The following is a 23,342-nucleotide window of genomic DNA, read 5'->3' on the forward strand; positions in this document are numbered from 1 at the left end:
TTAAGATTTCCTCAGATTTTTTTTATTATTGGGTGAACTATCCCCTGACTAAAACCATGGTTTATTTGTTCATCCTAGTGTTCAGACCTGCAAACATTATAAAGCTCTTAAGCAATAGTAAAATGCCTGTCTATTACTTTATTATGTTTTTTTTTTTTTACTATTCACAATGTTTCACAGAGCCATTAGAGGCCATAAATCCAAGACACACTACTCTGATCAATTTCTGGCAGTGCAGATCTCCAGCTACATGCAGAATGACCACCAAGTCAGCAAAATGGACTATAGACGAATATTGATCGTGGAAGAAGCCAGGCGCCTATCCCTAGCCTCATTCCCTGGATCCATCCTTCGGAATTCACTGCTCACTCTTGGAGTTTGGATGAGATTAAAGCTGGTGAATGGCCGAGAGGACGCGGCAGAGTTTTGGATGGCCAGGTAAACAGCTTTGTCATGATGAAAGGGGGTTGCAGAGGGCAGGGCAAAGGGAAACTCTCTAGCAGGAAAGGATAGTTTTATAATAGACAGATTCATCATAAGCTAGAAATGGGCTACGACGGATGGCAGAGCCTCCACTTTGGGGGCCCAATAAAATTTCCAGATAGTCAAGTTCATTTATGAAGTGTTGTTTACAATACAGATGGTTTCAAAGCAGCTTTACAGTGATAAATGACAGGCAATGTATGCAATATGATTGTTTTGGCTCTACAGCAGCCCTAGATGAAATTATTAACTAAGTTATTAACTTAGGGGACACTTTCACAACAATGTTTTCAACTAAAAACCGAATTCTTTAATGCATTCTGGCCGTTCATTTACACGTCAACAGCGTTTTGGTGGCCTGGGAATGCAAACTTTGATATAGGTTTGAAAACGATACGCTGACATCTCAGTGTAAACTTCAAAAACGTGAATCTGTGAAAACGGTGACATCATGCACATGTATATTACGTGTTTAGCCTTAAGACATGCATGTTTTAAATGCACATGTGCGGCAATATAGTCTTTCTCAGGATGTAATGGATCCAAACTAAATGGGCATTTTTACAAAATTACGTGTAATATGCATTTTAGCCAGCAAGGCCTGTTAAGTTTAAAACTGGAACTTTCATTAAAGACACAGTACAAACATTACAAATCAACTGAGATATACTTAAGCATACACAGGCATACGTGTAGGAGCCAGAAACACACCATCCGCCTACAGATTCCCAACAGCACTTAGACAGAGTTGGAAGCACAAGTTTATAGTTCCCAGTAGCCTCTGAGCAACAGAGAAACAGAGACACAGATACAGAGATCCAAATGCGTCTTGAAGTTTCAATGACTAACCCACAAGGCTCTCTATGTAGATAATGGAAAAGTAAGGCATAATGTCCTTTGGAGCTGATTTTAAAAGATAGCTTAGATACCCAAAATTGACAATTCTGTCATTACTCACCCTCATGTCATTCCACACCTTTATGACTTACTTCCTTCTGTGTAACATCACAATTAAAAAATGTCAGAGCTGCTACAAAGTGGATGGTGACCAGAAGCTGTCAAGCTCCACAAATAAAAAAAAAGCACCATAAAGGCATTACACAATTACCTGTGCACTAAGTCATATAAAAGCTTTCTGTGAAAAACACACAAGTCGCTATTCACTGAAAATTTTGCCTTTAAAGCTACACTGTGTGATATTTTCCCCCATCTAGCGGTGTAAAGGTATATGACCATCCAGTGAATAATAGTTTCTGTTCCTCTCAATTTCGATTTCGTTTCAACTCCTACGGTGGCCGTTTTAGTCATGGCTTCCAGTACGACCTCTTCGGTGACTGTTGCTTCAAGTGATGAGGTTACTTTTGAAAACTATTATAATTTGCAGTTATTTAATTTGCCAAATGATCTATGATTAAATTAATCTATGTAAAATGAATAATAGTTTTACGTTTTCGTTATTTTTTACCATTTCATTGCTAACATCAGCTATCAGGTTCCCAGACGAATGCAAGCTAATCTTAGTAAAGGAACTTTTATCACAGTGCTATCGTTATTCTGTATATTGTACAACATCACTAGCGTAAGGCAAACAAATTATAATGCAATTAAAATATTAATCTCATGTTATCCGTCATAGAACACGGATTTATGTTATAAGGTAAACAATACTTTTTCATCATTGACGCGAGGAAAACTATCCTAGACGTCGTTCTAGTGTTATGCACAGCACACCATGATATAATTAGCCAAGCAACAATAAAACTTCCAATATACACAAATAGGCTGAATTAATATTACCTGTCGAGAAGAAAGCAGGCAACGTTGGCGTCCTTTTTAAAATCGTTGCTCCTCATGAGCTCTTTCCATCTTGGAAAGGCCACTCCAATATTTACTTTGTCTTGTTGATTTGCCCGTTGCGTTGCCGTCTTAATTCTCTTTTCCGCTTCCTTGGCGACTGTGATACATATCCCGCAATATTACTAGGTCCCCGACCCGGGTCGAATTCGGTAATCAATTCCAGGACGTGGTTGCTTTCACACAGAAGGCGACCTGTCAATGTTCCGGGAATATTGCGGGTCCGACGTGCAGTGTGAAAGGGGCTTAAGAGTGATCCTCCATCATCATATAGCAGTCTTAAGCAATCCTCCTCTTCACAATCGACACGGTGCCATCGAGTGTAAAAACGCGAAAAGCGAAGCTTGAATTTACGGGTATGTCCCTCTTTGGCAAATGTACTTTCAATATGGAGGAGCAACATGGCGACCGCCATCCGAACCCCTAACACGTATGTATTTTCAATGGTTTATTATAAAATTACGAGAATACATTATTACTTGAAAGAAGTAAATATACATTAATGAGCACATATATTTTTGAAAGAACTAAGTGATTTTAGCTAAGAATAAACTAAAAAAGTTACACAGTGTAGCTTTAAATATAGATCAGCAGTTGTGGCCACCATCCACTTTCATTGCATCTAACAGAGCAGCCTGGCCAATTTGCAGTATATTTTTCCTTTTGTGCTTCTTGGAAGAAATAACATCATTCATGTTTAGAAAGATGTGAGGGTGATTAAACAAAAACAGAATTTTCATCTTTGTTTTATAATTATTCCACCTTTTCCAAGCGTAACTTTTGGAAAAAACGCATTAGGGTAAAATTGAACAGCAATACATCAAGCAGACCTGATCACACTGCCTAATCAGAGAGAGTTTAGCACCGATGCCCATGACAGCCGTAATTCACAACTTCAAATATTCCAGATCAGCAAACCGTTAATATGGCCCAGCAGGAGAATTGACTTTTAGACACTTAGATAATAGTCGATTTAAGACATAAATGAGTCACTACATGCTAATGTCTGCCGCAGGTAATGAATCACAGGGCGCAGCGGGAAGAGCAGGCATCCTCTTCTCTGTGGACCCGTGGCTATAAATGAACAGAACCAGAAGCAAATTCAAAGCTTCCCACTTTCATTATTCTAAATCAGGAAACTCTGAATCATTCAGATATTAATTCTGCACCTCGCTCATTAGCATTACAATTTTATTGCTTCCTTCCAGAGAGGGGTGGACTAACTTAAAATAGCCTTTCCCTCGGAGCAACAAAGGTGAGTATGGAACACCCACTGCGTTTGAGCATAGAAAGAGGAACAGAGAGATTCGTGTCTGTTCGCTTTAGGATTGCGTTTGTGAGTATGTGGATCAAAACGAGTCACCTTCAGAGGATTATGAGTGTGATGTGTCTCTCATTCTCACTGTGGGACAAATATGTCTGGAGCATCTCCAAAAAGCTATCAGTATTCAGTCCACAACATTTCTCATCTCTTCATCCCATCTCCCTTCAACAGTTTGGTGCAAGGACCAATATGAATTCATGAGAATTCAGGAGTCCCACAAACTACAATTCCAGGGCGTTTTGGGATGCCTGCCTTTGCATGCACATTAACTTTAATAACAGAGTTAGCCAGCACTTTGCAGCTATAACAGCTTCAACTCTTCTGGGAAGGCTTTCCACAAAGTTTAGGAGTCTGTTTATGGGCAAGTTCCTCCACACCAAACTTGCTCATCTATGTCTTTATGGACCTTGCTTTGTGCACTGGTGCGCAATTCATGAAGATTCATGGAGAAATCCAAAATGTCATGTTGGAACAGAGAAGGGGTTATCCCCAAACTGTTCCCACAAAGTTGGGAGCATGAAATTGTCCAAAATGTATTGGTATGCTGAAACATCAAAAGTTCCTTTCACTTGAAACTTATGCTGCGTTCACACCGCACGCGAATGACGCGAATAAATCGCGCTATTCGCGCGAAGTTGGACGCGTGAACATTTTGAATTCATTCGCTTCATTCGCGCGTCAAATTCGCTTCATTCGCGTGTGACATTCCCTACACAACAGACGCGAATTCGGAGCCAAGCCTAACCAAGGGGGTAATCTAGCACTCGGAAAGCGTTCCACCCATGGGGGCGGCCATTGCTAACCAAGCCATCACCTGCTGTTAGCATCCCATTGACTCCCATTCATTTTTGAGTCACTTTGACAGTGAATAACTTTACATCTGAGGTTTTTAAAGACTCCATTTGTCCATTGTTTATTTCTAAAGAAACACGACAATGCATAAAAGGCTCCGTTACCTTGTATCTTACACTATCGCCCTGCAGAAGCTGTTTTTGTAAAAATAGGCTAACGATTGCGTCATAACCAACGCGACTCTGTCGCACAGTTGAGAAATTACCGTATAGACCTGAGGAGACGCTCGCAGGCAATCTTTTACTGTCTATGAGACAGTCGGGGGGGTGTGGAGACATAAAGTCTAATAAAGTCAAGGGAGAAGAATGGGGAGAAGCCCATAGTGAGCCAAAAGCAACGGGAGAAAATATTTAAACAACGTGATTCAGCTTTCACTTTCCACAACTACTAGAAGACTTACAGCTGTCAGACAGGAGGCTCACGTCACATCTATGTTGTCAAGCTCAGTCTGAGCCTGCGCAGTTCGCTCAGCCATCAGGAAGTGAGTGCTCCTATACTGACATCACATTCCGCCGTTGACGTCAATGGGATAGCTCTGTCCATTTCTTTTACTGTCTATGAGCCTAACACCTGATAAGCAACTCAATACCATAATCACAAACTTTACAATTGGCAAAATGCAGTCAGTACCGTTCTCCTTTCAACCTCCAAACCCAGACTCGTCTATCAGATTTCCAGACAGAGAAGTGTGATTTGTCACTCCAGAGCACGTCTCCATTGGGTGGCGTTCTTTACAACATCTAACACTTTGCATTAGACTTGGTGATGCAAGGCTTGGATGCAGCTGCCTGGCCATGGAAACACCATGCACTGTTCTTGAGCTAATCTGAGGGCCACACGAAGTTTGGAGGTCTGTAGCTATTGACAGAAAGTTGGCGACTTCTACGCACTGTGCGCCACAGCATGCGCTGACCCCGCTCTGTGATTTTACGTGGCCTACCCCTTAGGCTGAGTCGCTGTTGTTCCCAATTGCTTCTATTTTGTTATAATACCACTAACAGTTGACCGTGGAAAATTTAGCAGTGAGGACATTTCACAAATGGACTAATTGCACAGGTGGCAACCTATCACGGTACCACGCTTGAATTCACACGCTTGAGCTCCTAGAGCGACTCATTCTTTCACAAATGTTTGTAGAAGCAGACTGCATGTCCAGTTGCTTGATTTATACATATTTGGCCATTGAAGTGATTGAAACACCTGCATTCAATGATTTGCAGAGGTGTCCCAATACTTTTGGCAATATAGTGTATATTTACTGTTACAATGTATTATAATTGTTGGCAAATAATGAATGTTTGAAATTCTTGCAAAGTCATAAAGTCATGGGTGTGTTCTGAACCGTCACCGCTATTAATAATAGAACACAATGAACCATTGCTGTTTCCTTTTCTTTTTTGCTGCATTTAAGTGTTTCTTTCTGCGTGATTAACTTTGGTAAACATTGTAGGCTACATCAAATACCAAGGGAGAAAATCTTTAAAGCATTACATTTAGATCAATACCAAAATAACTAAAGTTCTGGGTGGATTCTTCCACTTTGTACTGAACGCTTCACTTCCTTGCATTTCTGAACACCGCAAGCAACAACACACAATAGCAATGACTTTGGACCATGAGAAAATGAGCAGTGTTTCGTCGAATCATGCATTATGCAGCACTGATGCATGTTTTATATGGTCGGTACACATAAAGGCCCATGTGAGCCTCAGTGCGGCAATGGCTCCAGCTGAGATGTCCAGCCCTCATTTGCTGATACGATCGCCCTAGCCCTCATTTGCTGAGCCATACTGTTGACATCTTCACTGTTCAAATGCTGTTTAAAGATCCCCATTAAGAGACGAGCCACACAAAGATAATGGATAATCACAGGAAGTTTAAAGTTCAAATTGCAAGATTGTTTTGACGAGCACTTGAAAAATTAACACACCTCTAACAGCCAGTCTGCGTTTTGCACGTAAGACTATTTGGTCTGTCTCAAACTCTAGTGAACTGCCTACGGGCATTTATAAACATCATAGTCTGAATTTTTATTCATCCATAAAACCATATAAAACTACAATGAAGACCAAAGTTTTATTGCTTTATTCTTAACATAAAAATCATAAAACAGAAAACAACCATAACATCAATCATCCAACCATATGTACACACATGACTCAAATGCTGCTCCAAAACTTAATTATGCTGTCTTTTAGGATAATTAAGAATATTACATTGATCCAAATAATAATAAGCACTGTATATATCCTTTAGGAGAAGGAAACTAACATCATAAACTCTTTTGAGAAATAAAATTGATGAATAAACGTTTAATAAATTCCAATTGAATGAAAGTTTTAAACACGAATTGTTCTGTAATTAAAAAATATTCATTTAAATCAATATGTTTCTAAACAAATCATAAAGTTAGCTTAGCAACATGCTAATGTCGACTTCTATTAAAATAAAATGTCAAAATCTCCTGTTTTATTGTTAACTAAAACTATTCCAAAAAATGTTTTATTGAAATAAAGCTGAAATAAAAATAAAAATATTATAAATGTAAATTTAAATGACAATTAGAAACATACATTGGTTTAAGTTGAAGTACTAAACATACTAAGGGTATGTATACACGACAACAATGTACTAATTATAATTATTAGTACATATAACTAATTATACAATATTTGATTTTGCCTTGCAACTCAATCTGGTAACCGTTACATTAATTTCTACTGCTTCTGTTACAATTTTCCGGGAACCAATCACAGACTGGCTTATCCACCTGGCACGCTTTTGGCGGGTTTAACACCATGACAGATAGAGAAGCGAAGGGTCGTTGTTTGTTTGTCACGCCTCTTGAGGTCTGATTGGTTGAAGGACTATCCAATTGCATAGAGTCATTTGAATAATGCTCGTTTATCACGCCTCTTGTGCAGTAGAAAATACAGAGCAGACTCCCCAGACCAATGTTCAATTTAGAATTGCGCTCAGTCTGGTGATAGCCAGGCAATGTCAGGCCAGTTGGTGATATAATTTTGTAAAGAAACATTATACGCCCATAGACTGAACATGCAATACACATGTGCACATTGACATTTTTGTAGTTTACATTTTAAAAAATTGAATGTGTAAATGAACAGCCAAAACGCAAATCGTTTTCCGTTTTTAGTTCAAAACGGTTTTGTGTAAACCACTAAAAGTGAAATAAATAAAAAGCTAAACAGAAATAGAAAGTGACAAAAGCACTCCAGAAAATGTATAAAACTTAAAATAAAATGTAATCTGTATAAAAAATAAGCTAGTTCAAAATATTAAAATACTTATAATAGTATATAAACACTATCAAATTGACACTGACATAAAGATGTTCCCTTTGCAAGCACTCCAAATCACCCACCCACCCCTTAAAAGTCAGCAGCCTATTAAGCTCACTAAGTTTTGAAATAGACCTCATGACTGGTGCATAAAGTACACAGATGCATTAGAGAAAATGACGCAGCAATCAGCAAAAGCCCACAGGCACTGGCAGAGAAGGTCTGTGCAATATTAGACATAATAAATGAAGCAGCAAACTAGTACGAAACCCATACAAGCTGTCAAGCGCTCACCACCTTGACATTTAGTGGCATTTACCGTGACAAATGGCATACCCATTAAATCTTAGTGTTCTAACCACTCTAGCGGAGCTCTGTAGATGCATCTGTTATCATTGACCTTGCCATAGTAATGCATCTGGTTTGACCGTTTATGACAAATGTATACAAGTCTATAAAAGTGATGTCCACCGGAGGGAGTATCATTAGGGAAGGGACACTTCAACAAGGCCCCATTGTATTAACATCTATGTCAGTTGATTTTATTTTAGTGGTCAATTGACCTTCTTCAACCTGATATGCGCATTGTCATCAGATGTGTGCCCCTGAATTAAAGATACAGTGCAAAACGCGACATTTTGGTTTTTAGTCTTGAACCTGTATTAACTGGACTTACGAATAAGCATTTTAAAGCCGTAGTGAGCAAGCAAAGTCTAAAGTGCTTGTTTTGGCACGGTGGTAGGTGGTCCTTTACTGCTGTCCGGTATGAATCAGAATCCATTAGAGTTTACACTACAAATACCAACATTTTGGCCCCCATGGACCCTCGTGATCTGATCACCTCAGTCGGATTTTAAAACCAGATGTTAAAAGTCTGGGGAAGTAGCCAGGAAACTGCACTGAAACAGAGTTCTGAAACAAAACAGGACAGTGTGTGTTTACGTGTGAGTATGAGTTTCTGGGGGATGTGAGGAACACAAGCAGTATGTGACCGTGAGAGCCATATTGTTTTGAAGAGGATAATACACTGCTTCATATTTGAATCCCCCTGTAGGAATAACACAATGACGTGAAACTCAAGACACTCTCCACCAGCGTATACCCAAGACAAAATAAATCTGTCGGGACATACTGAGAAAAAGAAAACATATAGCCAGATGTAGGCAAGATTACATGAAGGGGACAGATCAAGTCAAGTTGTGATGTGCAGAGGAACACACAAAACAGACTGGGTTGAATTTACTAAAGCCTCTTTCACAGAGCGTGGATCCCAGAAAATTGCCATAATTGCTAGAGTGCCTAGCAGTGAAGGCAAACACATCCCCAGATTGATCCCTAAATCAATCCTTGGATGGAGACATATAACCGGACATATTGTCGAGATAATTTCTCGAACATGCCCTGTGTGAACAAAAAGGCAGGACCAATGCCGTAAGGGGTGTCGTAATGTCACATCGTAATGTCACGTCTTCATGGAATATGGGATGTGTGTGAACGCACACACAGATTCCAGAAAATCACTGGCAGTGTGAATAAACCAAAATCAAACGACCCTGGGACAAATCCCGAGACACATTATCAGGGTATTTTCTGGAATATCTGTGTGAAAGGGCTTAAGTTGCACCACTTTGGCACTTTATTTAAGCGTCTTAATCATGAAGCATCTGTAATCTGCTGAATGCAAATTGCTTTCAGTACAAAATTTTGGGGAGTGTTTGTACCTTAATCCAAATTGCATAACTCCTCTGTGCTAAAATAATGTAAATAGCATGTCAAAATACGCCCGCCCCGTTAATGGTGGGTGCAAAATGAATTCATCCCTCTGAAATGAAGACATTGAATTTCAAATTATACAGAAAGGTTAAATGTCTCAATTTCACACACACATGCATGCACACACACGCGCACACGCACACACGCACACACACACACACACACACACACACACACACACACACACACACACACACACACACACACACACACACACACACACACACACACACACACACACACACACACACAAATCACACACACAGCTGTAGGGTAGAGCAATATTTTAGCACTGCAAAAAAACAGCCCTCCTTTAAAGTTTATCATACAGTAGAAAGAAAAAAAAAAACTCCAAAGAGAGTGCAAAGTGAGAACACTGCATGCTGGGAAATAAATGCCATGTGTCTTGGCTCAGAGCTACAGCCCACAGATATTCTTTCCTTATTCCTCTCATATCCTCTTTTCATCTGTTCTCTCCTCAGCTCAAACCAAAATGATTTTTTCCCTCCTAAAGATGTGAGTCACTCAAACTTGGATGCCATCGCTCCTCTACCAGGCCTCTATTTACAGTTCTTCAATCTTTGTCTTTCACTAGGGTGTTTAAATAAGTACTAAGAGGCAAGTGACCATAAAGAAACAGGGAAGTGAGTAGAGGAACAAAACACCACTAAAACGCATTTTAAATATCAAAACAATGCCACGATTTCTTACAACCAGACAGCGTTAGGCAATCATTTACCAGCTACTAGTGAGAAAACACTGTCATAGAGCAGAAATATGTGTTAAATGAATCCTAAAAAAACACAACACAGTTGTAAAACACAACTATAACCAAGTTGATTACACTTACAGTTCTTGGTAATAGTTATTGCACACAAATACGTTGTAAGTTACTATGGAACTCCCTTTATGCCAATGACTTCAACAATAAACACCATTACATGCGGACAAACACATGTAAAAGAGGTTTCAGAAAGCTAAGTTACTGACCATATTTACATTTACACAATGTTTTTATTTTATTTTTTTAGTACATTTCTTATGAATATTGTATTACATACTAGGCTACACTTAATTTTCTGCGATTGGAAAGACTGAATAATAGAGCATGTTACCATTTACAGTCTGCAATGGTTGGAGTTAAAAATCTTCATTTGTGTTCGGAATGAAGAAACAAGATAAACATCAAATTGAACAAACCATGAACAGCTGTATTTTTTATTAACTAACATTAACAAAGATGAACAAATACAGTAACAAATGAACTGCTCATGGTTAGTTCATGTTTGTTCATACATTAACTAATGTTAACTAATAAACCGTATTGTAAAGTGTAACCATATTTCTATTATGAATTAATAATAAAGTAAAACAAAAGCCTGGTCTATTATAAAAAATAAAAATAAAATCTCAATGGCAACCTGTCATCATTTAATATTTACACCCAAATGTAATATATTACATTTAATATTACTGTTAATGAAAGGTAAAATATTCTCACTGTGAGATTTCACACACTGGACCACGGTAACGAAACATGAGCAGAATAAAATGCTGTGTAAATCCTTCACAAATCCATTTTTACATAAATTGTCCAACTCAACTGAATACAACAGCAATTTGGATGGTCTTATTTTTATTCTGCTGGTGTGTCATCATGAACAAAGCAAAGTGCTTATTTTGTTTGACTGGAGACTGAAGTCATTTCAGTCACATTTTGGCACATTACTTACTCGTGGCCTTGATATCAGTCACGTGACTTTATAACCAAAACAACCACATCACTTTGTCACTTCTTAAAAACAGTGCTCAGCTTTTCCTGCTTTGTATGACCCTACAATAAAAAAGGTCAGTACAACTTTGCTTTAGTTTATAACGTCTTTACATAGTTATATTTAGCTTAGAGTGGAAGCATAAAACCCCACTGGCAAGGGTGAGAGGAACTAAAATAAAGCTTATCTGTAATTGCATAACCAGAAGTGGGAGGAGACTTCTGGTCACTCCCTTCTCATGTAAATGACCAGATCAGTGACTGACCTGCACATACTGCTTGTGACTATCTGTCAGTCAGATGGGCTTGGACTGCATTACAAGTGTACTGAAAAACACTGCTAAACGGGATTAATGGACAACAGGAATGTGGAAAATAATGGTAAGCATTTATAAAGTTAAATACTTTCTTTTTCTTTGTATTTGTTATTAACTGTTTTGTTATATTTTATTTTATATATTTTTTTCACATTAGATATATACTGCCTGTGCAAAACTCAAATTATATTCAAATTTAGTAGTTGCAAGCCAGTTTAAAGCTACACTGTGTAACTTTTTTTGTTTATTCTTAGCTAAAAACACTTAGTTCTTTCAAAAATATATGTGCTCATTAATGTATATTTACTTCTTTCAAGTAATAAAGTATTCTCGTAAGTTTATAATAAGCCATTGAAAATACATACGGGTGAGGGGTTTGAATGCTGGTCGCCATGTTGCCCCTCCATCTTGAAAGTACATTAGCCAAAGAGGGACATACCCGTAAATTCAAGCTTCGCCTTTCGCGTTTTAACACTCTATGGAACTCATGGACGAGGTCGAACTGGAAGCCATGTTAATCTTGGACTAAATCGGCCACCATAGGAGTTAAAACGAAATCGGAATTGAGAGGAACAGAAACTAATATTCGCTGGATGGCCATATACCTTTACACCGCTAGATGGGGGAAAATATCACACAGTGTAGCTTTAAAACTACAATGTTGTTTTCCCATGTAAACATTAGGGTTGGGTATCGGTTTTGTTTTTTTAAAACGGTACCAGTGCCTAAAATTATTTCAATTGAACAATGTATTAAAAGTTTGAAGTATACTTAAATATATGAATAGATACAAAACAAAATGTACTTAAATTCACAGTAAAAGCTAAGCCACCTAACCCAACTACAATAGGCCCAATTTAACAGTAAATAATAGGAATAAGTGATATTACAGCACTAATAACAGCAAAGTAGTCTGTATTCTTGGTCTGCTACAAACCAGCTTCAGCATTATTTTGCATTAATATGATCATATTCTCTGGCTAAATATTTTAGAACGTGTCGCCTTATCGTTTCCATGGATCTGTCAGATTTACATCACGTCAATTCATCCTCGTCTCACGAAATACATGAAAGTAAGTGACTAGTGAACTCGGAGAAGAATAGAGTAAACGATATAGGAACTTATATTGTGTGTCTGGTATGAATAACACAGTCAAATTATAACTGTCAGAAAGGAGTTATAGACATCAGCGTGTTTTTTTTCCTGCTACTTATGTGCCTTTAAATGTCTGAAACCTAAAATAAACATGATGTGGTTGAAAACACTGAATCACTGTGATATGTGGCGAGCACTGAGCGCGTGTTTCTCCGACTCAGCACCAGCCAAAGCGTGAAAGCATGTTTGATGGCACCGAAATGAGGAACTGAAATCTGCGTTCTGATTCAGTCCGGTACAAACCGGTTATATAGATACTGGTGCTATATTGGCACCGGGTTTCAGTTCCCAACCCTAGTAAACATGCACTGAGGATTTTTTTTTTTTTTTTACCCTTTTTTGAATGAGTCTGTTGCTGTCCAACATTGAAGAAGATAAAATGGACTTTTTAACTTCAAAATCGAATTTACCAATCAACATGTCTTCCAACAGGCCATAGTCAGGCTGCCCCATCTCTGAGGCTGCTAATCGTGGGGCAGAAGAGGACAGGGAGGAGTTCAGTGGGCAACACGCTCCTGGGTAAGGATGCATTCGATACATGGGGTGGAGCGGGCAGCGCTGTAGCACACGGAGAAGCTGAAGGCCGACGCCTGATGGTCGTGGACGCCTGCGGATGGGGCACAAGTGAGAATCTCGTCCCTAAACAGGAGAAACTGGAGCTATTTAATGCCTTGTCGCTGTGTGATTCCGGACCCCATGTTCTGCTCCTGGTCATTCCCTTACTGCACTTCGGCCACTCCGATAAAGCAGTCATACAGAAACGCATGGAGATCCTCACGGAGGGCGTGTGGCGCCACACCATGGTCGTGTTCACGCTGGGCGACCGCCTGCGCGGCTGCAGCATGCAGGACTTCATCCAGACGTCCGGGAAGGATCTCCAATGGCTGATGGAGAGGTGCAGGTATAGGTACCACGTTCTTAACAACAAGGCCCCCCGGGACAGACAGCAGGTCTCTTGTCTGTTTGACCGTGCGGAAGACATGCTGATGGAGAACGGGGGATGGCACTTCTCCCTACACATGTACTGCAGGCTGGAGGAGGAATGGAGCCGAAGGGAAAGGGAGATGAAAGAGAGGATACTTGAGATGCAAGACAAACTGGGGAAAAACAATCGAGGGCTTGCTGTAGTTCCAAGTCACAGTCGAAAGGATGGGCTGCAAGTGAACGATATTCAACTGAAATTAGTTTACCACGGCTAACCGCTGCCAAACACAGTTACACAGCATTATTATTGTTTTGCGATGAACTCTAAATACGCTTCATTGAATGTAATATATTGTTACCATTTTTAAACATCTTTTTGATTTCATTTGACTTTTTTTTGAAGTTCATTTTAAGTGGACCTGTGGTTAGAATTAATACAAGTACAAATATTTATAGTTAGTATATCAGTTACACTTTACAATAAGGTTTCATTTGTTAACATTAGTAGTTAGCATGAACTAACAATGAACTAGAGCTTGTATTAATCTTAAATGTTAATCTCAACATTTACTAATACATTTTTAAGATCATAAATTGCATCTGAAACATTTTTATTAACTAATATTAAAGGCTAATAAATGCTGTTAAGGATATATTTCATTTTTTAGTTCATGTTAGTTAACACACTAACTAATGCTAACAAATGAGACCTTATTGTATAGTGTAGTGTTACCAGTATATAAATGAATGTTCATAAAAATTATTTTACCAAATTTATTTTATAAGTCAACTGACATTTTCATTTATTATTTAAAACTTAACGTGAGTCACTGTGGTTAAAACAGAAATATTACTGTAAATATGAACTTTTTTAAAGATTTTAAGTTATGGGTTATATAATATCAGTAAGGAAACTCGTAAGGCAGGGCAAACTCAAAGATAATACTTTACAACATCTTACATAATGCGATGACGGGCAATCTTAGAATACTGAGGAGCAAATCACAGTTACGTTCCAATGACGTTTTAAGACGATTGCGAATAAATATGAATATCTTAAACAAGGCATCTTCAGTGTTTTGTATTATTTCCTTGTTATATTGTGGCACAAAACCCTTATGATTCCTTTTACTTTTCCATTCCTATTTTGGGCTTTTCGCTTGGATTCCACAGGACAGTATAAGAAAGATAGAGAAGACAGAGGTCCGGTGTCCTGGCGTGAGGACGTGGTGATTCATTAATTTGATGAATTAATTTGAACGCATCATGACTCTTATCAAGCCTATATTACTCTCTCCGTGTATGCGCTCATATCTCTCACCTTTACCCCTCTTCATATCATCATATCTAAAGTCTCCCCACCCCTTGTGTATGAGTCCTCTTTAAAGTGACTGATGGCCATGTCATCACAGCGCCCAGAGCAGTCGCTTTAATTGATATGCAATTTGCACGTCATCTTAATCTGAGGAGGTGAGTTCCTTTAATGTGCTACTCAGGATGAGGCATTTCATTTAACAGATCAAAGCTGGAGAGCGAGCGGAACATTAAAGGCCCTACTTTCAAAGCGAAATTCTCTCTCGGCGTCACATGGTGTCAAACATCATCTTGTTGCGGTTGGGTAAACAAGCCTGAGTGGAATGATGAGAGAAACATCGAAACAGCACCGTGCTACAGTCATCGCCTGTCTCTCGACCAAACGAAGACAGGCACGTACCCCGCCGCCACAGATTCAGCAAATCACACACATTTACATATGCTGATAGTTGTTAATTTATGTGTGCAAATGTAATGCTCCCGCTGGCAAGCTCATTGTACTGTTAGGGGACAGAAAGACGCGCTTTTAGAGAAGAGTCTCTCTGGACGGACTGTCTTCATTTTCAGGGCTCTCTTACAGATTAGCCCATTAAAGCGGGCGATCTACTGACCTTTTTCCACCTGCACGTCAGAGACCTTGAACAACAGAACAGACAGACCCAGTTTTCATTGATTTCTATTGTTGTTGTTTTTTAATTTATTTATACTAAGCTAATAATATACTATTTTCTATGCCCTAGCCCTAAACCGCACACAAAACCTTTTGAATTTTATTTTTTAAATTGACCAAAGGTGTCAGACTTTTATCATTTTACATAAGGATTCTATTTCAAATACATACTGTCCTTTTGAACCTTCAACACATCAAAGAATCCTGAAGAAAAATATTGGGGTTTCCACAATAATATTAAGCAGCATGACAAAAAGACAATATTGATGATAATAATAACATGTTTCTTCAGCTCCAAATCGGCATATGATTTCTGACGGATCATGAGACAGGACTGGAGTAACGATGCTGAAAATTCAGCTTTGCCATTACAGGAATAAATTACAAAAAAAAGAAAAGAAAAAGAAAATAGCCATTTTTAAATTATAGAACATTTCAACGGCTATTTGTAGATGCAAGGAAGTGACGTCTTTGATCCTTGGACGTTTCCGGTTAGTTAGCGCGCACATTCTAAACATCAGCAATAATATATTAACCGTTCTGTTTAAGCTAGACCAAGCGGCAACCTCCCCCAGTTTCTGTTGAAGCCAAAACGGAAGTAACTTAAACTGCAATTCCTTGACTGGCCACTAGGGACAGGGTCCAGAAGGGAGCAAAAATCTCATTTAGTCCCATGTTAAAATTAAACTTTATTGCAGAAAAAAATAAATACTGGTACAAGATGTGGTTTTGGTCCATATGGCTTATTTTGCCCTTCATGACAACTGTGAGGGGGTGATTTTTTTCATTCGTTTACATTATATAAACTCATTTGTATACATTATATAAAGCCTTACAGTTTTCCATAATTAAGGGCATGGTCACTTTGATTGACAGGTGGATAGCCATTTATCCACTGTCTGTTAGTCATCATGTCACCGCACCTCCTAATTTCATCTAATAGATGAAATAAGCTCAAGCTATTTACATAAGAACTCCAAAGGAGACAACCCAAAAACACACAGAGCAGCAGCTTTTGTTTCTGCTCAGATAGCCGAAAGACCATGGCGAATATGACGAAGGAGCTTGTGTTAGAAATCAGGAATGGTGAGAGAACATTGTGCTTGGTACATTAGGTCAGTAGGCGGAGAGTAGACAGTCTTTTTTTGGCTGTTCAAATGCAAAAGACGTGCGTGAATCGAAAGCGAATGTGTTTTTGACTACCACCTGATGTGGTCGAAAGTGGAAAAGCTCAAACGCCATCCACTTGCCGATCAACCAAACTGCACCTTAAAACCTCCTGGGACCCAGAAAAAAAAAGTTTTTTGAATTTTGTATTTTTTCATGTCATTAGATTGTTTAGAGCATAAGAAACAAATGGACAGATTATTTTTTGGGAAAATTATATTGTATTCATATTTTATGATATGTCCTCTGTAGTTGACACCAGGACTCAGTTGTTAAAAAATTTTAATGAAATGAAATTGCATGTATAGGCAAAAACAATGGGATTTATTTTTAATTCACGAATACATTTTTAAGTTTCAGGATTTTTTTAAAACAAACTTTTTTTAAAGATGATTCTGAGCTATGTTATAAAAGATATAACTGAATGCTTAGATATACCATCTTACTTTATGCAACATGTGGGTAAAATGGCCATAGTTGGATTTTCCCATTCAGTACAATGTATCGGTATATTGCATCTAATTTGCATATTATTGTGTTCTTGGTGCAACATGTAATGAAAAAAAGAAGTGTAATAAGGGGAGTAATAATTGGCAACATTTTCATAATAATATGTAATATTTCATAGGAATATTGATATGTAATTTATTTCCCTATTTACTTGTTGTGTCTCCAAAATGCCTTATAAACATGATTTATGTCCCGGTGTCCTCTACAGTGGACATTTATGAAATCAATGCCCTGTTTTGTAACAAAGAGTCATATTTAGATTAGAAACCCCATAGCATTTTCTTGAGATGTTGATTTATAACAAACAATTAGAAAATTAATCAGATATAAATTATAATTACAAAATATTATCATATTTCCATAAGAGTGCTAAACATTATTGTCAGCCATTTTTAAAGACCAAGAAGTTGTTGTTGTCCTGGTGACACCTCCAAACATTTGGTATCTGTGCAAAGCCCTGAATGTGCTCTATAAAGGACATCCTGACTCAAAACTGTGACGTGTGTGATGTCACAGAAACTCACTAAAATATAATGTCCACTACAGTGGACAAAAGTCCATTACTGGGTCCCAGGAGGTTAATACCAGGTATGAACAGGGCCTTGTGGAAAAAAAAAACAAAAAAAAACTTTTTTTTTTGCCTCCAAAGCACTCATTTTACGGAAAACACCTGTTTAAACCAGTTAAGATAGTCTTTGATCCTGGACAAACTGGTCTTCAGCAGGTCTCCCAGCTTCATCAGCTGAAAAGGGCCTTGAACCCCTCTTATATAATAGATCGAAATCTATTGAAAAGTGCAGTCTGGCAAGGGTTAGAGATCAGCTAAGATCAGCAAACCAGCGTAGGCCGGTCTTTTACAGCAAGGCAGGCCAACCTTACAATGAGCTCTGAAGAGAAATAATGGAATTCTATAGGTGAAGGTAGATAATGAAGCCCTCATTAGAATAAACCATCTCTCAGCATTTGAACCTTTGCCACACTCCACCATGGCACCAGCTCTGCTGAAGAGCACTTTCCAGTTGGCAGCATTTATCTCACTGTGGTCCAGCTAACCAACAGGTTCAGTTCAGGAATGACTATCAAGGTTTCAGTGCAATTGGCAATGCAGATAAATTGCTGTCACTATGGCTTGTACATATGCAAAGCAAAAAGTGTACATGATATACAAATTGGCTTAAGGCTGTACAGAGAAGTTCCCATGGATTTTAGATCATGTGGCACAAGAGGACTAAGAAGGCAGAGAGAGAATCGATAGATCAGAGAGCAAAAAGGGAGAGAGGAGATCGGTGCACAGTTAAAGTGACCTGGTGCAATAAAAACCACCAGTTTAAAACATTCCTTCCAAGTTAAAACTAATATTTGCATTCTTTTAAATGTAAAATAACATCTATTCTAATGGGGGGTAGGGGACAGGATGTGCATTAAAATTTTCCATACAGCCCTTAATGTAAGTCTTCAATCTTAAGACAAATTACACTTGTATAGATTCTCTGAAAACAAGTATAAACATTTAAATGTATCATATCTCGTGCATTGTTGCTTCTCTATACAGTACATTATTCATGTTTAAAAGGTTTTTAGACATTTTTACTAGGAAATAAGCTCAAATAAAAACTCATTAAGAAGGCATTGTTGCAGTTTAAGATAGAGTTTAAAACTCCAGAATGTTCATGTGCACAGTTTCAATGAGGAAGATTAAAAAAGGCAGAGTTTAACCACATCAGTGATTCATCTATATGTTAAACACATACAACATGTTACTCGGGTCACCTTGAGGGTCTACACACAGCCTTTGACCGGAGTCAGCATCCAAAACAGCAGCTGAATAGCAAACAGCTATTGTGTAGGTGTAAGACTGAGCATAAGGATTTGAGAAGAAAATCATGCTAATGATCGGGCACATATACCGTTTCAATACACGTCAAAACGATGCATTGCTACTGAAATCAACCAACTCATGCGTGAGCACAGCTATTCTCTTAAAAGCTATTTTTCAACATGCACTTCCACAATGTCAAGTCACCACTCGACGTCCAGTGTAAAATATGGTCTTGAAAAAACGTACCCTTAAAAGGTTGCCACACACAAATATAGGGTGACGCACAGTGAACACAAAATGGAAGTCAAGGCTTGTATTTTAAGCTCTGTGTATAATAACGCTTAGCATAATCCAAACGTCTACATGTCTGCGGTCACCCAATTCTCTCAGCTGTGTGGTTAGGCTTACTTTTGGATAACTGTAAGGATGAGAAACGGCCAAATTTGATGAGATGGAGTCAGTCAGGAACCAGCAGGTGGGCTTATTAACAAAGCTCACTGCCTCCACAGCTCAATCACTGAACATACTGTCTCTCTTTATTTTGTCTTCCCTCACTCTCTCCTCTCTCTTTGTCTCTGTCAGTGACTGAATGATGTCTGTTTCCACGGAAACTCCTTCAGGCAATTAGGTGTGCAAATATTGCAGAGAGAGTGCAGAAAGGACAAAACGTGCTGAAAAATGGGATGAGAATGGAACAAAAGCAAGAATCAAAGAGTCAAATCCGTTCCACTAGCGGGTTGTGCTGATTTCTTAATTAGCTGGTTACAATGTCAATGTCAAAAGCCGGAGTTTATGAAACTATAAGGCTATATAAACAATAGCATGTGATTGATATGGTTATTTAGACCTTTTCTTGGTGTAATAAATAATTGCTCTGTCATTTGTTGGGTTGGATCCAGAAATGTACATGAATAACGTTTGATGCAACAGTGCAGCTTGGTAAAAGACCCGGCAATTATAAACTAAACAAACAGCTTCTATATTTTGTTTTTCAATAAAATAAGCCTTCAAGGAGATTACCCAAGATGCTTAGTAAGCCAATGGCGGAGTTTTTGTGTGTGCACACAAGCGGATAAGTCCCACAAACTGCATGGTCAGCAGTCGGGAAGGTAAGTCTCATTTCGGCATAATATGAGCCTGAGGTATTGAGCCAACATTGGGTGCCTTAATGCACAGGGATTGCTGAGTAATGATATGCTTTAATGACACACTTTCATATCTGTCATACCCAAATATGTCCAGAGCAGAAAAAAAAGACATCAAGTACCTACGTTGGGAAGCTTGCCAGCTTGGTCTGTGGAAAAAACAACAAAACTCAACAGTTTCCAAAGATCTTCTCTTATTACATTACGGAGCATTCTGTGCATGTGCTTAACCTCCCCTTGACTTCACTGTGTGTGTGTGTGTGTGTGCGTGTGTGTGTGCGCGTGTGTGTGTGTGTGTGTGTGTGTGTGTGTGTGTGTGTGTGTGTGTGTGTGTGTGTGTGTGTGTGTGTGTGTGTGTGTGTGTGTGTGTGTGTGTGTGTGTGTGTGTGTGTGATTGTTGTACTGTAAGGATGAATGTAACAGCTGTGGGTGAGGCTGCGGCCTTATGGCGTTAGCTGAAACTTGATCTAGCAAACTAATCCTCTAATGACTGGCTCTCAATTAACACAGAGCCAAGCTGTTTGTCCTGAAAAGAGTAAAGACCACTTCTCTGTCCTCTCTGTACCTCTTTGTCCATCTGTTTGTTCCCTCCCTACTTATGCTCTTCATTCACTCAGTACCAGATGGAATTGCAGATAGATGTTTACAGATATGTCTATAAAGGACATCAAAAATGTCCTCATGAAACTAACTAACTGATACAGACAGTATTCATTTACATTTTATGACACGTGACATTAACTAATTAACTAACTAACAAACATATAGTGACATTAATTTAATTTTTAAGAGTCTTGGAACAGATACTGACAGTCATTTGCATTCTAAGGTCTTATAAACTGTCTAACAAACATACTGTATACTGACATTCATTTACATTCTTGCCTTGGAACAAACTAACTAACAACTAACATATAACATTCAATTACATTGCAAGGATTTTGGAATAACTAACAAGCAGATACTGACATTCATTAACATATTTACATTCAAAGACACTTGGCACAACTAACTAACTAACTAACTAACTAACTAACTAACTAACTAACTAACTAACTAACTAACTAACTAACTAACTAACTAACTAACTAACTAACTAACTAACTAACTAACTAACTAACTAACTAACTAACTAATACTGTAATTTACATTCTAAGACATGGCGCTAACTAATTTACTAACTAAACAAACATTTATTGACATTAATTTACCTTCTAAGAGTCTTGGAACAAACTAACAAATACTGACATTAATTTACATTCTCTTCTTGGAACTAACTAACTAACTAACTAACTAACTAACTAACTAACTAACTAACTAACTAACTAACTAACTAACTAACTAACTAACTAACTAACTAACTAACTAACTAACTAACTAACTAACTAACTAACTAACTAACAGATACTGACATTTATTTACATTGTAAGAATCTTATAATGACTACTGACTACTAAATAACTGAAACTGAAGATAATTTACATTCTAAGACATGTGGCACTAACTAATTTACTAACTAACAAACATATTGATATTAATTTATTAATTTTGGAGTCTTGGAACTATCTAACTATACATGCAAACATGCAGTATATTGACATTCATTTACATTCTTGTATTGTAACTAACTAATTTTGTGTTGTCAATGTGTTGTCATTCAGCGCATGCGCAGCAGCTCCTATGTTCTGTACAGTAAACAGAATTGATTTGTTCACCTCTTTAGGGTCTTTGGGTTTGAGTCATTCATTCATGAAGTCCCAGCCCCATAGGCAAGGTTAAGCAGTCTGTCCGGAAACAGAAAAGATAATTCGTCTCTTGAGTCTTCGGGTTTGAGTCATTCGTTCTTTTGTCACTTGGCAGCCGTGTTGGATACTGAAATTATTTAATTAACAAACTATACCTTACAAGCAAGTGTGTGGTTTTTGTTTTGTTTGTTTAGTTCAGTTTTTTTTAGCTAGTATAATAATTGATTTTCCAATGAAGACTGGACACATTGGGTTGGTTAGAACGACATAACATAAATGTTTATTGCACATATCTTCTCATAATTTTATAATAATAAATATATTACAGCATGAATTAACATAATACGAATGTTGTATATGTTGCGAGACATTGAACCGGGAAGTGGTTACGTGGCAAAAGAACGAGATTCGTACCCAAAAATTTGAGAGATGAACAGATAATTTTTGTTTTCTGCATTCAGCCTATGCACTGTAAAAAAAAATTGGTTGTTTTTTGTTGGTTTAACTTAAAAAAGTAAGTAACCTGGTTGCCTTAAAATTTTGAGTTTATTGAAATTAAAAATTTGAGTTGATACAATGAAGGAAATTTGTTTAATAAATAGAAAACTGAACCACATAAAAAATTGATAAATCATGCACTATTTGGCATGTTTCACTGCGTCATCAGAAATAAAACACACACAATTACCCAATATGCTTAAAAAACCTTTTAATAATATTTTAATAAAGGTTGTTGAATCTCAAAAAAGGTTCATTGTATTAACTCAAAATTTCAATTTCAATGAACTCAAAATTTTAAGGCAACCAGGTAACTTTTTGTCTAAATAATTTTTTACAGTGTGGGCACTTCAACGAATGACTTGAACCCAAAGACTTGAGAGATGAACTAATCATTTCCATTTCTGGTGACTGCATAGCCTTTACCTATGAGGCTGGGACTTGATGAACGAATGTTTCGACCCCGAAGCCTCGAGAGGTGAACTAATCGATTGTTTCCGGACTGCATACATTAAATGTAGTTGTGCTAACTGGTACTCCTGGTATTATTCCTTGAAGTACACTGGAGTACCATGTAAATTGCAGGGTACAAGGAGATAGTGAAAATACAAACCATTCAGTACCATGGTGTATAGCAATGTTCAATGGTATCTGAATGTGGTATTATATTACTTTAAGGGAATAGATAACATATCTGTCAGCTACAGGTCACTATACT

The 23,342-nt window shown here is 37.9% G+C and overlaps 2 protein-coding genes across 4 annotated transcripts in view; one reads left to right on the forward strand and one right to left on the reverse strand.

Annotated features, from left to right (window-relative positions):
• spsb4a (splA/ryanodine receptor domain and SOCS box containing 4a) overlaps nt 1–23,342 on the reverse strand; it is a 105,057-nt gene that overhangs the window by 12,783 nt on the left and 68,932 nt on the right. The window lies entirely within an intron of this gene.
• On the forward strand, nt 11,640–14,842 carry zgc:136870 (uncharacterized protein LOC664693 homolog). The gene is made up of 2 exons (XM_067453265.1): nt 11,640–11,740; nt 13,265–14,842. Exons 1-2 carry the CDS (start codon nt 11,713–11,715, stop codon nt 14,029–14,031), a joined length of 795 nt encoding a protein of 264 aa, XP_067309366.1. The 5' UTR covers nt 11,640–11,712; the 3' UTR covers nt 14,032–14,842.

Source organism: Pseudorasbora parva, chromosome 9 (genome assembly GCF_024679245.1).
Source record: "Pseudorasbora parva isolate DD20220531a chromosome 9, ASM2467924v1, whole genome shotgun sequence".
Taxonomy (NCBI): Eukaryota; Metazoa; Chordata; class Actinopteri; order Cypriniformes; family Gobionidae; genus Pseudorasbora; species Pseudorasbora parva.